At 32.8% G+C, this 13,939-nt stretch overlaps 1 protein-coding gene across 1 annotated transcript in view; it reads left to right on the top strand.

Annotated features, from left to right (window-relative positions):
- Positions 1 to 13,939, top strand: part of LOC143084329 (uncharacterized) — a 165,412-nt gene that overhangs the window by 27,237 nt on the left and 124,236 nt on the right. The window contains exon 3 of the mRNA XM_076260740.1: positions 10,221 to 10,355. Coding sequence (XP_076116855.1) covers positions 10,221 to 10,355 — 135 coding nt within the window. The remainder of the gene's footprint in view (positions 1 to 10,220; positions 10,356 to 13,939) is intronic.

Here is a 13,939-nt window from a genome sequence, read left to right as displayed (position 1 = left end):
CTGCTGTTGGACGTTTCGTCCCCGAGGGTATCACCAGCCCAGTAGTCAGCACTTCAGTGTTGACATGAATATCAATTATGTGGTCATTTTTATAAATTTCCTGTTTACAAAACTTTGAATTTTAAAAAAAAAATTAGGAATTTCTTATCACAGGAATAGATTACCTTAGCCGTACTTGGCACAACTTTTTTTGGAATTTGGATCCTCAATGCTCTTCAACTTTGTATTTGTTTGGCTTTATAACTATTTTGATATGAGCGTCACCGATGAGTCTTATGTAGACGAAACGCGCGTCTGGCGTACTAAATTATAATCCTGGTACCTTTGATAACTATTTACACCACTGGGTCGATGCCACTGCTGGTGGACGTTTCGTCCCCGAGGGTATTACCAACCCAGTAGTCAGCACTTCAGTGTTGACATGCATATCAATTATGTGGTCATTTTAATAAATTTCCTGTTTACAAAACTTTGAATTTTTAGAAAAACTAAGGATTTTCTTATCCCAGGAATAGATTACCTTAGCCGTATTTGGCACAACTTTTTGGAATTTTGGATTCTCAATGCTCTTCAACTTTGAATTTGTTTGGCTTTACAACTATTTTGATATGAGCGTCACTGATGAGTCTTATGTAGACGAAACGCGCGTCTGGCGTACTAAATCATAATCCTGGTACCTTTGATAATTATTTACACCACTGGGTCGATGCCACTACTGGTGGACGTTTCGTCCCCGAGGGTATCACCAGCCCAGTACTCGGCACTTCAGTGTTGACATGAATATCAATTATGTGGTCATTTTTATAAATTTCCTGTTTACAAAACTTTGAATTTTTAAACTATCCATGAACAGGTTGTGTGTCAAAATAATTATAAGGACTTGTCACTCGCATTTTATGCTCGACCTGGCCATTATCACGGTAGGTATAGTGTCCGGCTAGGATCGTGGTTTTTCGAGTGATTCGGTCCATTTTTTTCGAGTGTAGTTCGGGCTTTTTCGAGTGATAAAACATGCGATAAGTTCAATTAACGGATATTTCGTACTTCTAGTAGTTTCTAACATTACTACCCATCTTATATTGAAGACTATACATGTTTTGATCAACAAAGAAGCACAATTTCCTTGTATTTAAACCAAAAAAATCAGTGTTTGTTATTGTCCGGGTTTTTTCGAGAGCAACTGTGAAATCGTCCGGGTTTTTAGACAAATGGTCCGGGTTTTTTACAGAAAATTTGAATAACAAAAAAGGTATTCTAGACTTTGAAAATGACTTTTTCTAGTTTTTAACTGTAATTAAGTGAAGGAAAATATCATATATTCCAAATAAATTGTCAAAAAATATTACTTCGTTTATCAAAATGAAGCTTTTTTTTCAATTAAATGCAAATTTTCTGTTCGGAAAGCGTTCTACAACTACGTTCCAGTGTTCATATAGCAATTACTTGTCTTGATCCCTTCAAAACGGTCTTGAGAACACAGTGCAGAGGACTCGTATTCATTTTAACTTCATTTCATGCTACATTTGATTTTACAGTTAATGATATTTCTTGTGGTTAAACCCGGAGATTAAAAAAAGGAGAAGGAAACCTAATAGACAGCAGTGAAGAATCAGAAAAATGCTATGTAATAAAAGATATTCTACAAAAAGAGGCCTGCACCCGTCCCCATATAGAATCCATTAATAAAAATTAAATACACACACATTCCAAGTATTGTTCGTTGTATCAAATGACTTTAATATGTATTCCAACATTGGTAATAACACACCTGGTTTCATTACTTTTTGGTAAAGCGGACGGTGTCGATAAAAGTACTGTCTTATTTGGAACGACAAAGTTTATTTTTGAGTTAATTGGGTCACAATTACCCCTGTCTTCTGTTTGTTTTTTTACCAGGCCCTGGTTTCCTAGACCTCTCATGAAATTAAGAAATTTTCCATGAAACAATCTGAATCCAACTTGCCAAAAATTTCTTGTAATTGTTGTGTACCTCATTTGACAAGTATTTTCAACCGAAAACCACTTAACGACGTCTAGAAACAGCAAAAAGGAAATGTTATTCGTGGGGAACTTGTCCTGTTTCAAAAGTTTAAAGAAACATTCTAGATTTTCTCGTCTATCATCAGAGGTCGGAACATGAGTCAGTAGTGAAGAAATTGCGTTGTCACTATACCTTGAAATCTGTTTAATATGTTGGTTGGTTATCTCTTTTTTATTATTCTCTTCAGAGTTTTGATGTATTTCCAATGTTTCATTTTCAGCTGGCAAAATACATACCATATAATCCTTTGGTCGTAACCAGATAGATTGATAGATATCCATATTGTCCATTTCTTAATCACTTTTCTCTTATTGAAAGGAAGTTCTCATGGTGTTTTATTGCTGTATGACCAATTATGAGATATGCGTAATCAGACTCCTCCTCGCAGTAATATAGCATTTAAACATTCTCCCATTCTACTATTTAGTCAGACGTCAGTCGCTACCCTGATATACCCTATCTTTTGTTTTATTTTTCGGGTAATTAATGACTGATAGCGTTTGACATCTTTAGCCGAACAGAATTATCATTTTTACATAATTTAATTGATTGTATGCTGGTTCATATTCTGGACGCCAGTCTTTGCTCCTTTCTAATAAAAAATAAAATTAAAAAAAAAAGGACATCGGACTCGGACTTCTCTTGAACTGACTTTTAATGTGCGTATTGTTATGCGTTTACTTTTCTACATTGGCTAGAGGTATAGGGGGAGGGTTGAGATCTCATTAACATGTTTAACCCCGCCGCATTTTTTGAGCCTGTCCCAAGTCAGGAGCCTCTGGCCTTTGTTAGTCTTGTTTTATTTTTACTTTTAGTTTCTTGTGTATAATTTGGAGTTTATTATGACGTCCATTATCGCTGAACTAGTATATATATTTATTTAGGGGCCAGCTGAAGGACGCCTCCGGGTGCGGGAATTTCTCGCTGCATTGAAGACCTATTGTTTACCTTCTGTTGTTGTCTGTTCTGTGGTCGGGTTGTTGTCTCTTTGACACATTCCCCATTTCTATTCTCAATTTTATTATCGCTTTCCATTTTTCTAAAACAATAAAATAAAGTATACAAGACACGAGACAGATAGTTAATAAAATATTTAGGATGCATACTCTTTTAAAAACAAACATATATGTCTCACCTCACACAATATATGTGTGTACGTCTCAATCTGATTTTTATATGCTTACATTAGACTGTTGACACCACGAATATATACTGTACATGCAATTTATAAGATATGAGAAACAACAATATATACAAATGAACGATACTTGTTTATAAAATGTGTGTGTTAATACACCATGTGCCTTGAAAGTACTTGATTTGACATTTTTATCTATAGTTTTTAAACGTAAATACACCAACACATAACATTTTTCGCTATAAGAAATGTGAATAATCACTCGATAAAAAACGGACGCACTCGAAAAAGTCCGGACTGCTCTCGAAAAAGCCCGGACATAACAAAATGAATTTAGTCTCAAAATGTCGTTTTCAATGCAATAAGAATAGTTTTTGTAAAGTGTCTGTATATCTAAGGATATATAGATTCCATGTATGTATTTCCTTCGACATTTACATTGGTATGTGTATATGGTTTATTCTGTATTTTTGAATAAAAGCATTGTAAGGCTAAATTTAACTTTTAAACGAAAAACAATGTCAGAATGATGATAACTTTTTATCTAAAATACTAACATACCTTGTATAACCTTGTATATTAACCTCAAGCTTGTATATCAGTTCTTGTCAGAAAGGAAGTCTGTTTGTTTACATTTTTGATCACAATCACTCTAACAAAGTGGTCACACTCGAAAAAGCCCGAACAAATCACTCGAAAAACCACGATCCTAGCCGGACACTATACCTACCGTGATTATTGGCATTAACAGCCAGTGCACGAACTCGCACCAACTCGCACGAACGCCAAATTTAGTTAGAGGAGTGATATTCCGACGCGTTTTTTTAATTCTTGGTCACTCATGTTTAGAAAGAAATGGGAGAAATCCTAACAATTACCGACTAATCACAAACGTTGTTGCAAATTTGACCTTGTAACGTCGAAGAATTTCCCATAATGCAATTATTGCATATAAATAAAAAAACTACTATACCAATTGAATAAAAAATATTGCATAAATATGACAAGTTATACCAATTGAATAAAAAATATTGCAATTGAATGACAAATTATATCATTTGAATAAAAAATATCGCATTTGAATGACAAATTATACCATTTGAATAAAAAATATTGCATTTAAATGAAAAAATATACCATTCAAATAAAAAAATATTGCATTTAAATGAAGAAATATACCAATTAAATAAAAAATATTGCATTTAAATGAAAAATATCAAATTTATGCAACCAATACCATGCCATAGTTCAGAGGCTTAAAACTTTCAAAAATAGTGTAAACCCGCAGGGTTACAACTACTGATCGTGTTTATTATTGAAATCCACTGAGGGAACGACTTATTCCGGTTGCAGATCCAGTTGAAGCCAAAAATTGGGAAAAATCGAGAAATTTCGGATTTTTGGTGCAAATGACCTTCTTTCGACTGCTGTACCAAGATCAGTTTGACTCTGACCTAATCTTTACTGTGTGTTCACTAGGGTCCACTCTACATGCATATTACAGCAAGATACATATCTATCAGCATCCCTAGGTCTTACTGGTCAAGAAAAAGGACGAAAAATCGTCAAAATTGACGCTTTTGCAGTTGATGAGCAATTTTGGGGCAAATTCCCGCCCACACACCCCCGCCTCCTCGCCCCAAACATCCCACCCGTGATCCCTATCTTTGATTTAAAGGAATCAATATGCATCAGCAGCAGGGTAAAGCGCATTTGCATGTTATTTGCATATTTTTGCAAATAAACGAAAATTATACATTTTCTGAAAACAATTCAGCATGGTAAGAGTTAAGATAAAAAAAATCGTTAAAGATTATCAATACTTCGTTAACATCATAACTTATACATGTAATAAGCTGAATTCCATGACGATATACCAATAAAGTTTCGAATTTAAAGGTGGGCTGGATGATTTTTTTTTTTAGAATAGATTATAAAAGCAATAAAAATAAAAAAAGAGAAAAAACCTGGTTTTATAGCTAGCTAAATCTCTCAAAAATACAAAATTGAAGACCCCTTTTTAGGCCATGGGTATTCAAAAAACTTTTCAAATACTACTATAATTAAAGTCAAACTCGCGGATTGGATGGTACACCTCATTCCACTTGTCTGTCCGTCGGTCTGTCTGTTTGTCCTTCCGTCTGTCCGTCCGAAATTATTGTTGCATATTATTTCGTTTCTATATCATGGGAAAGCTTGATTTATTTACAAGTTGTAATTAGCTTTGAACTAACTTTTAATAACTGTGAGTACTCTCAGATCTGTATTGGGTGTCTTGTCTTTTCTTTGCAGCCTTTACGAAATTTCATTTATATGACAGGCCGAAAATAAGATTTTAACAAAATTTCTTTAAAACTTATTTTTCTTGTGGGCCTCGGTTTCTGGAAAATTGCACTGACCCGTCAACATTTTACAGATAATTGCTTGAATAAGTATTCTAATTAATTGGGTAACGTATACATTATGAATGCACGTGTGATACCAAGAATCAACAGATAGAAATAAATTTAGAAACATTCAAAATCTGAGACGTTCATTTTCACTTTATCATTAAATATTAAAAAAACCCGCACTTTAATGCATCCCTTTCAGAAGCCGTAATGCTAAGTAAACAAATATCTTCATTTGAGTACATTAAAACCCTTTCATCCCCAACAAGGCATCGTTTTTTTCGGTATTTTAAAAATAAGTTTCACAACAATATAACAGGGCGTATGAACTAGAAAATTAACCCATTCATAAAGCGCATAGGGCCCGGTCCCCCTGCCCCTCCTAAATCCGCCTCTGAGTTTCTATGCATCGTTTTGTGCATAGGAAAAATACAATTGAAACGGCGGGTAAAAATTAATGGAAGCCTCCGATGAGCAACGTTGGTACAACAGCCGTTTATTTCAATGTTTTACGTTAACGTTTGAACAAGTGTCTTTTCCGGTGAAAATCACAAACATTTATTCCGTGACCTCATTTGCTATCATTTGCATATTACTGCGGATATGAAGGGGGCATTTAATTCAACATTTCATTGAAAGTTGTCGGTTTCTGATTCGGATGCTCTTAGCTTTTCTTTGCTTCATTATTTCTTCCTTTTGCCTGCAAACGGCCACGGAAAACATTTTATTCAGTCCAAAAATGAGACCGCATGTAAATCACCATTTGTTTTATTCATTTTTTTATTCTATCCTATAAATAAATTGACCTTTGACGACGGCCGTCAGTTGACCAATAAAAATTGGGATTCCGTTTCTTACGTCGTAATATCATGTGATATGCCATGTGCTTAAGAAAAAGAAATGTGTACATTTAGAAAACTATGCACACAAAATATATTTGAAAAGACTGATAATTAATTTTTGGTGAATGGGACAAGGTATATAATGCTTCTTATTGTATTTCTTCAAATAGTTAGGAACATTCAAGTCTTTGGACTGGCATTTTCAAATATGCAGATCACAAGTAAAGTAACAGGCTACTTCAAAATAAATACACTAGCTAAAATAAATACACATATATATGTCCAGTCCTGTAACTTGGTTATATCATAGAAGTATTATATTAACTTTCATCTTCTTTCCATGATCATATGTTGGAGTAAAATGGATTAGGAGTTGAAAAGATTGCTAATTAAAATAAGATTGTGGGCATACATATGCATTATCACAATTTTAATGTAAATGGAAAGGAACATTTTCAATCTCTGTTTTATGTATGTTTAACATTTAAAACAAAAATATTTAAAGGAAAGAACTTGCATGACTTATTGATATCTTAGTAATTTTTTTTATGGAAAGCTTCAGGAAAAGCAATACATTTTCTGAAGTTATATACCAAATAAAACCCATATGCCCTAGTTAATCTTGGCCTAAAAACTTTACATATAACATTTAAGGGTACTGTGGATTCATTATTATTCGTTGGATACCAATTTTCATGGATTTCGTGGGCACAGTCAAACCACGAAATTCAATATTCAACGAATGATAATTTTCTATAGGTTTGAATGCAGACTTCAGCAAAACCACGAAATTAAATATCCACGAATATGCAAGTTTTTCTAAATCCACGAAAATTGGTACCAACGAAAATAAATGAATCCACAGTATACTAAATACATCAAATGGAGTAATGTGACTAATATATATACTTCTTTACTTTTGAACCTTTTCACTTTCAAACCATATAAATTAGTATTATAAGTGACATATGAGGCAGGCATTACCTGTAAATGGGGACGAAGTCTGTATGAATTATTTTTTTGTAACTTAAGTATTTGTTAAAAAAAAAGAAACGGAAATACCGTAACGTTTCCGATTTTGGTTCTGTTGTTAGGGATTTTAGTTGTGACGTTATTTAAATTATGACGTCATATGCAATGTAAACAAAAAAAAAAAACGCTATCATCAGGTAACGTTTTTTCATATCAAGGAATTATTAAAAATGAAATTGGTATTGCGCGTTCCTTCCTATTTTATACTAGACTGATAAATATATATTTTACTCAAAGTTTCATACAAACGAGACCGGAAAAAGGAAGTACATTGTACATTTCTGCGCCGGTCCGGGATTAACAGATAAAACAAAAAGAAAAATATACAATGCAAAAAGAAAGTCTTTCATTTCAATATGAAACTTTGAGACAACCCAGAATATACCAGATTCTAATATTTTCCAAAATTGGTCAACAAATAATCTGTTTTAAGGTAGTTCAGGGGTATAGAAAAAAAAATGACAGAATTTTCTTATACTTTGTGAACTTAAACTTTGTAGCATTGTAATTGAAAAAATGCAAAAAAAATTGGGGGTCACCGGCCATTCAAGAGATTTTTTTACCTCTGAAAATGAGTGCAAATAGGCTTATTTATCAATGGATATATAGGGGAAATGTATCTTGATATCAATATCTTTAACGGGAAGCTTAATACCAAAATTTATGATAAAAGAGATGATTTTTCACTTCCTTTTGTTAATTATTCATTATTAGATGGTGACGTTCCCTTGTCTCCATCTTATGGTGTTTATATATCTCAACTTGTTCGATTCCCTTGTGTATGTAACAAAGTATTTGATTTTTACGAATGAAATCTCTGTATTACTGAAAAATTATTACACCAGGGTTTTCGATATCACAAACTAGTCAAAACATTTACTAAATTTTATCATCAGTACAAGGACATCCTTCGTAAATATAAATCAACATGCAGACTTCTTACACGTTCAGGTATTTCACGTCCAATCCTTTATGGCAATATTCTATACAAAGCACAAAAATGTCGACATTCACGTCAAAAGCTAACCAAACCTTTAAACAGACTTATTCAGAAGGGATATAGTGACGATACTGTTGTCAGGTTATTAAAAATGGCATATTTTGGTATTAATATTGATTCACTCATAGGGTCTTTGCTTCGGAAATAAACACATTTATTATAAAACCAGTTGTTGGCATGATACGGGTTATGTTCTTCTCATATATTTTATGATGGTATGATACTAAACCCCTAACAGGAGGGATAGTGCTTGATTTTATTATGATGAAGACATAATTTTTCAATCAGTTTAATTGAGGTCTGGAGCTGGCATGTCAGTAACTGCCAGTAGTCCTTTGTTAATTTTTGTATCATTATAATTTTGCTTAGTTTATTTTGTTACATATTCTGACATCGGACTGGGACTTCTTTTAAACTGAGTTTTACTGTGCGTATAGCTGTGTGTTTGTTTATTCTTCATTGACTAGAGGTATAGGGGAGGGTTGAGATCTCACAAAACATGTTTAACCCCGCCGCATTTTTGCGCCTGTCCCAAGTCAGGAGCCTCTGGCCTTTCTTAGTCTTGTATATAATTTTATTTTTAGTTGATTAATATGTTTTGGATTAAAGTGTGACGTCCATTTTCATTGAACTAGTACATATTTTTTTTTTAGGGGCCAGCTGAAGCCCACCTCCGGGTGCGGTATTTTCTCGCTGTGTTGAAGACCCATTGGTGGCTTTCTGCTGTTTTCTCCTCTTTGGTCGGGTTGTTGTCTCTTTGACAAATTCCCCATTTCTATTCTCAATTTTATTTGCTATAAAATATTGCACAAAGGGGAGTAAATATGTCACATATTTCCCCAAAATTTGGCTAAAAGTAGAATTTCAATCCCTTGGAGTGATAGCTTTTCTGAAACTGGTTACTTTTATCTATCAAGAGATCAAATAAAAATCATGTCTTTCGTTTCATTTTTTGTAAAATTGCGTCAAAAAGATCATGTGAAAAAAAATGTTCTGGAAAGATTAAAAAAAATATCTGGACATATGGCCGGTCTTGCTATGAAAATAGGACAATCAAACAGAAAATAGCCCATAAATCATCTAAAAAATAATCTTGATGTTCCTATGAACCCACTTTGAAGGCTAAAGTAGTCATTAGCTGTCTAAAAATGAATTTTATTGCACAATAACTTTCATATTTTAAAAAATCCACCAGGGCCAAAATGCGAAACTATACAGTCCTAACTGCGTATTGCTACCTAACAAAAACTTTGTTGTTATTGTTAAGTTTCAGCGTAATCGTAGTCGGTGCCATGATTTTATTCAACCAACATCCAAAAATGTCCTTTAACCAAAAATGTTTCAATTTTTATACTGTATCACTAGACATAACAATTTTCTGGATAAGGGTTGTGACCAAAGTTATTAATGCTCAAAACTGTTATATGAATTATGAAAAGTATCACCAAAACTGACATTACAACATAAATAATTTTTATAAATAAGTTATAGATCATAGCTTCATAATTCAGAATGTGATATACCAAAAAAAATAATAAGTTATTCTGCATAAATTACTTCTTTTATCACAACTATTTCTTCCCAAAACCGCAGTATTTTACGCAAATTAAAAAAAAAATTGATGATCTATGTGGGCCTATTTCTATCCTTCGTGAAACTTCTTCTTTGCATGTTTTTTTACAGCGTAGATGTCTGAACTTTTTAAAAATTTGTATAAAATGAAAAGCCAATTAATTTTAAAACTAAATGCAAATTGTATTTTTATTATTTTTTGTAGGTTTGGCGATGTTTGGAGAGCGATGTCAATATAGTATATGTTCTTCTCCTTTTGTTTGTAATAATGCACTTTGTAGTTGTCCAAATCAGGAATCCCATTATTTTGATCTAAGAGTACAACGTTGTAAACTAAAAGGTAAGTTGATAAGGCCATTATGAAAATATTCCCGTACCTCAACCCCTCCCCCGATTTATTTCAGAAGCACCCTAACATTTTTTCATTCTGGCTTTTCCACTTTCAGTTTGATAGAAGTTTTCACAAATAATAATAAAAAGGTAAAAAAAAAAAAAAAAAAAAAAAAGAAAAGAAAACCTTGATTTTCGCTACCCAAAGGTTACGATCCGGATCATTAATCCAAACCATTTGCAGTTTAGGAAGTACACCACTAATTCATGGCCCCTTTGCATTCTATGTTAAATTCCTCAATTTCAAGCAGGCACAGCTCTTTTGTTTTCAGTTCAAATAAAGTGGCAATCATTGCATGTCAAAAAAAAAAGTAAAACTACAAAAATACTGAACTCCGAGGAAAATTCAATCGGAAAGTCCCTAATCACATGGCAAAATCAAATGACAAAACACATCAAAAACGAATGGACAACAACTGTCAAAGCTACACCTTATAGTGTCTTGTACCGTAAACATCAACACACCTTCAATTGCATATAAGAGAGAACAGGTTGCTGGAATTTCGGATGTACCAAAAAACAGTTACTTCAGATCTGTAAAATATGGCCGTGTCCAGTGTTCTCATATTTTTGAGTGAAGACTTATCAATCAACAAACCTCGGGTGACTCCGCTTCTATCCATGTTAGATTGAGGTACTTAATCAGCTGAGTTGTGACGAATGAAGACTTATGGCACAATATGCATGTCACAATACACCAGTTTCACATAAGCGACTTACCAACCCTGATCTTGAAATCATATGCGCGTTTATGTTTAAATCCCGCGACAATTAACGATATCATACGTGACAGCGGGTCATCCGATTTACCCTAATATTTGGCAACTCAATAGTAAACCAATCGAACAGATAATACACATCACTCTCTCTTGGTGTGTGCCTATTTTTTAGTATACGAATATGGATAGTAAACTGCACATTGCTAGAAAAAAAAGGAAATATTGATACCATCGTTAAAAAAGTTAATAAAATAATACAAATAGATAGGAAATACTAAAAATAAAAACAACATTGATTAAATCATCGGTCTAAACTTAGGGTCTAACACTCCTCTCCTGTCCATTTCTTGGAATATGTCGCGTAAGTTAAATGTTGAATAAGGTTTTTTTTGCGCTCCTTATAATGATTATAAGTCTTTTATGTAATGAAAAGCAAACGAATACGACTGTTACAGAAAGAGAGTAATTTACTGAAACTGCTTTACGAGTTGATTAAAAGGATAAACGAAACTTTTAATTTTCATTACGTTTATCAATTGTTATTAAATACTAAGTAACTACATGCTAACCTTCGATGAAAATTTGAAGAAAAAAAGAAGAAAAAAAAAGAAAAGATATATTCGTCTTTTGGTTTACACCAATAATATGTTTATCTATTTAAAGGTTAAGTAGAAACTCAGATCCATCAAAGACAACTCGAAGTACAGAAGTTAATCTTACTTAACGATCTTGCTGATAGCTTAAGTTACACAAAACCAAAGTATTTTATCAGATTAAATTAAAAAGCTCAAGACATCGAAATTCATTTAAATTCCTTTTTTTTTATTTTGCTGTTTCCGAATGAAATTAACTCGCATAAATTGTTACTGTGATGATAAACGATGATTTTGTTGTCTTCGAAAAAAAAATTATTTCATTATGTCAACAGGTAATTCCAGTAGCTGTTTTCTGTACGGGAATCAAAATTTTTAGACAAAAAATATTCTTATTGTGACAAAATGATATATATCATAAATAGTTCTTAATTAAACGTTTAACTTATATTATGTTTCAATAGTCTGAATAAAAGGAGATGTCACTTCAATGAGACAGTAACCCAGCAATAGACAAACCTAAAAGACATCTAGAAATCGATAAACGCCTGGGTTTTTACAATAGTTGTAGCAGGATTCTGACTGTAGCTGTATGCATAACAACACCAACTTGTAGGCAAAGAATGAAGAAATACTCCCTAACAAAACAAACAAAACCAAAAAAGATAAAACGAAAACAAAAACAAAAACGTATGGAAATCAAGTAAAAAAGATAACATCAACACTTACGAAATATTTCATCCTGAAATCGGTGGAATTAAATTTGCTTGTTGGTTGTTTATATATGTTACAGGCATTTTCTAAATTTAGGCATTTTGTAAAATGACTGAATTTTCAGGCAATTTACAAAATGCATAAATTTGACAGGCATTATATAAAATGACTAAACATACTTAGTCATTTTGTAAAATGACTGGAATTTTGAAACACAATTCAACCAATTGCCTATTCAGTTTCAGTTAATTTGTAAATAAATAACATCAGTGAGATATCACCAAAAACACAATATCGTGCAAAGAAAATACCTAATGGTACGGTAAAATTAAGTTTATTCTTTAATTACCAGCTAGGAAAGTTTGTATGTCTGTATTAGGTTCTTTTTAGTTAAAATACGTTTGTACTAACTTTGTATTTCAGATAGTAATTTTATGATAATCTTGTCATTGTGAACGAAGGACAAATTGACCTTACAATGAAACAAAATATACAAACAAATATTTAGACAATCTAGAAATACATGTGTGGGAAAACATACAGCGTTTTGTATTTTATTTTCAAAATCACTGTTGTAAAATCTTTTCAAACAAAATCTGTTACGTCAATGAAACAGCAACCCAACCACAATGCGTAGTAACTAAGAATAAACAAAGACAATATTCCCGACAAAGTACATTTGATGTTTCGAGAAAAGAGGGGCACTTATCTCCAACTTTTCTTTCTCGATTAGTCGAATAACAAATTAGGTCACGAGTCTATTCATGGTTTCAATCATATTTTACATACTGCTATTAGACTTAAAAACAACCGTTGATGCTGTAAATTCTTCTAACATTCAGTGATATTTGTATATGATACAGATTGTAATTTATAATATTTTTTAATGAAGCAATCAAGATTTTATTGTTCAAAATTTAAGCAGCAGGATGTTTGATCTCAGGATTCCGAGTTTACATATTCTGAATGTGGCAGCCTATTAGTAATGACCACCATTCTAGCTAAACGTTCGAGTCTGACATTATTTTACAACGATGATACAAAGATACATATCTAATAACGATCTGCAGAGACAAAAACGACCAATGTTTTCAAATAAAGCACCACTTTTACCCGTTAATGCCAAACAACCAATTGAAAGACACCAAGTAGACCTTGTGGACATGCGTAAGCTCATAGTAGAGAAAGACGCTGTTTCGTATAAATCTATTGTCAACAATGGATGTGTTCAAAAGATTTTTTTGGTTGCGACCATTGTCTGATAAGAGCTCGGAGAAAGTTGCTGCTAAGCTACTTGGAGATATACGCGGAATTTGGAAACCCTATAATATTACAAAGTGACCAAGGTTCAGAGTTCAAAGGTGTTGTTACACGCCTCTGCAAAGATATGAACATCAAATTGATATACAGTTCAAGTTGCCATCCGCAAAGTAAGGGGAAAATAGAAAGATCTCATGGGACCTGGAAAGACAAATTCGTTTTGATCTTAAAAATTCAAAATTCGGAGG

This window comes from Mytilus galloprovincialis, chromosome 7 (genome assembly GCF_965363235.1).
Source record: "Mytilus galloprovincialis chromosome 7, xbMytGall1.hap1.1, whole genome shotgun sequence".
Lineage (NCBI taxonomy): Eukaryota > Metazoa > Mollusca > Bivalvia > Mytilida > Mytilidae > Mytilus > Mytilus galloprovincialis.
This window is presented reverse-complemented; position numbering and strand designations above follow the sequence as displayed.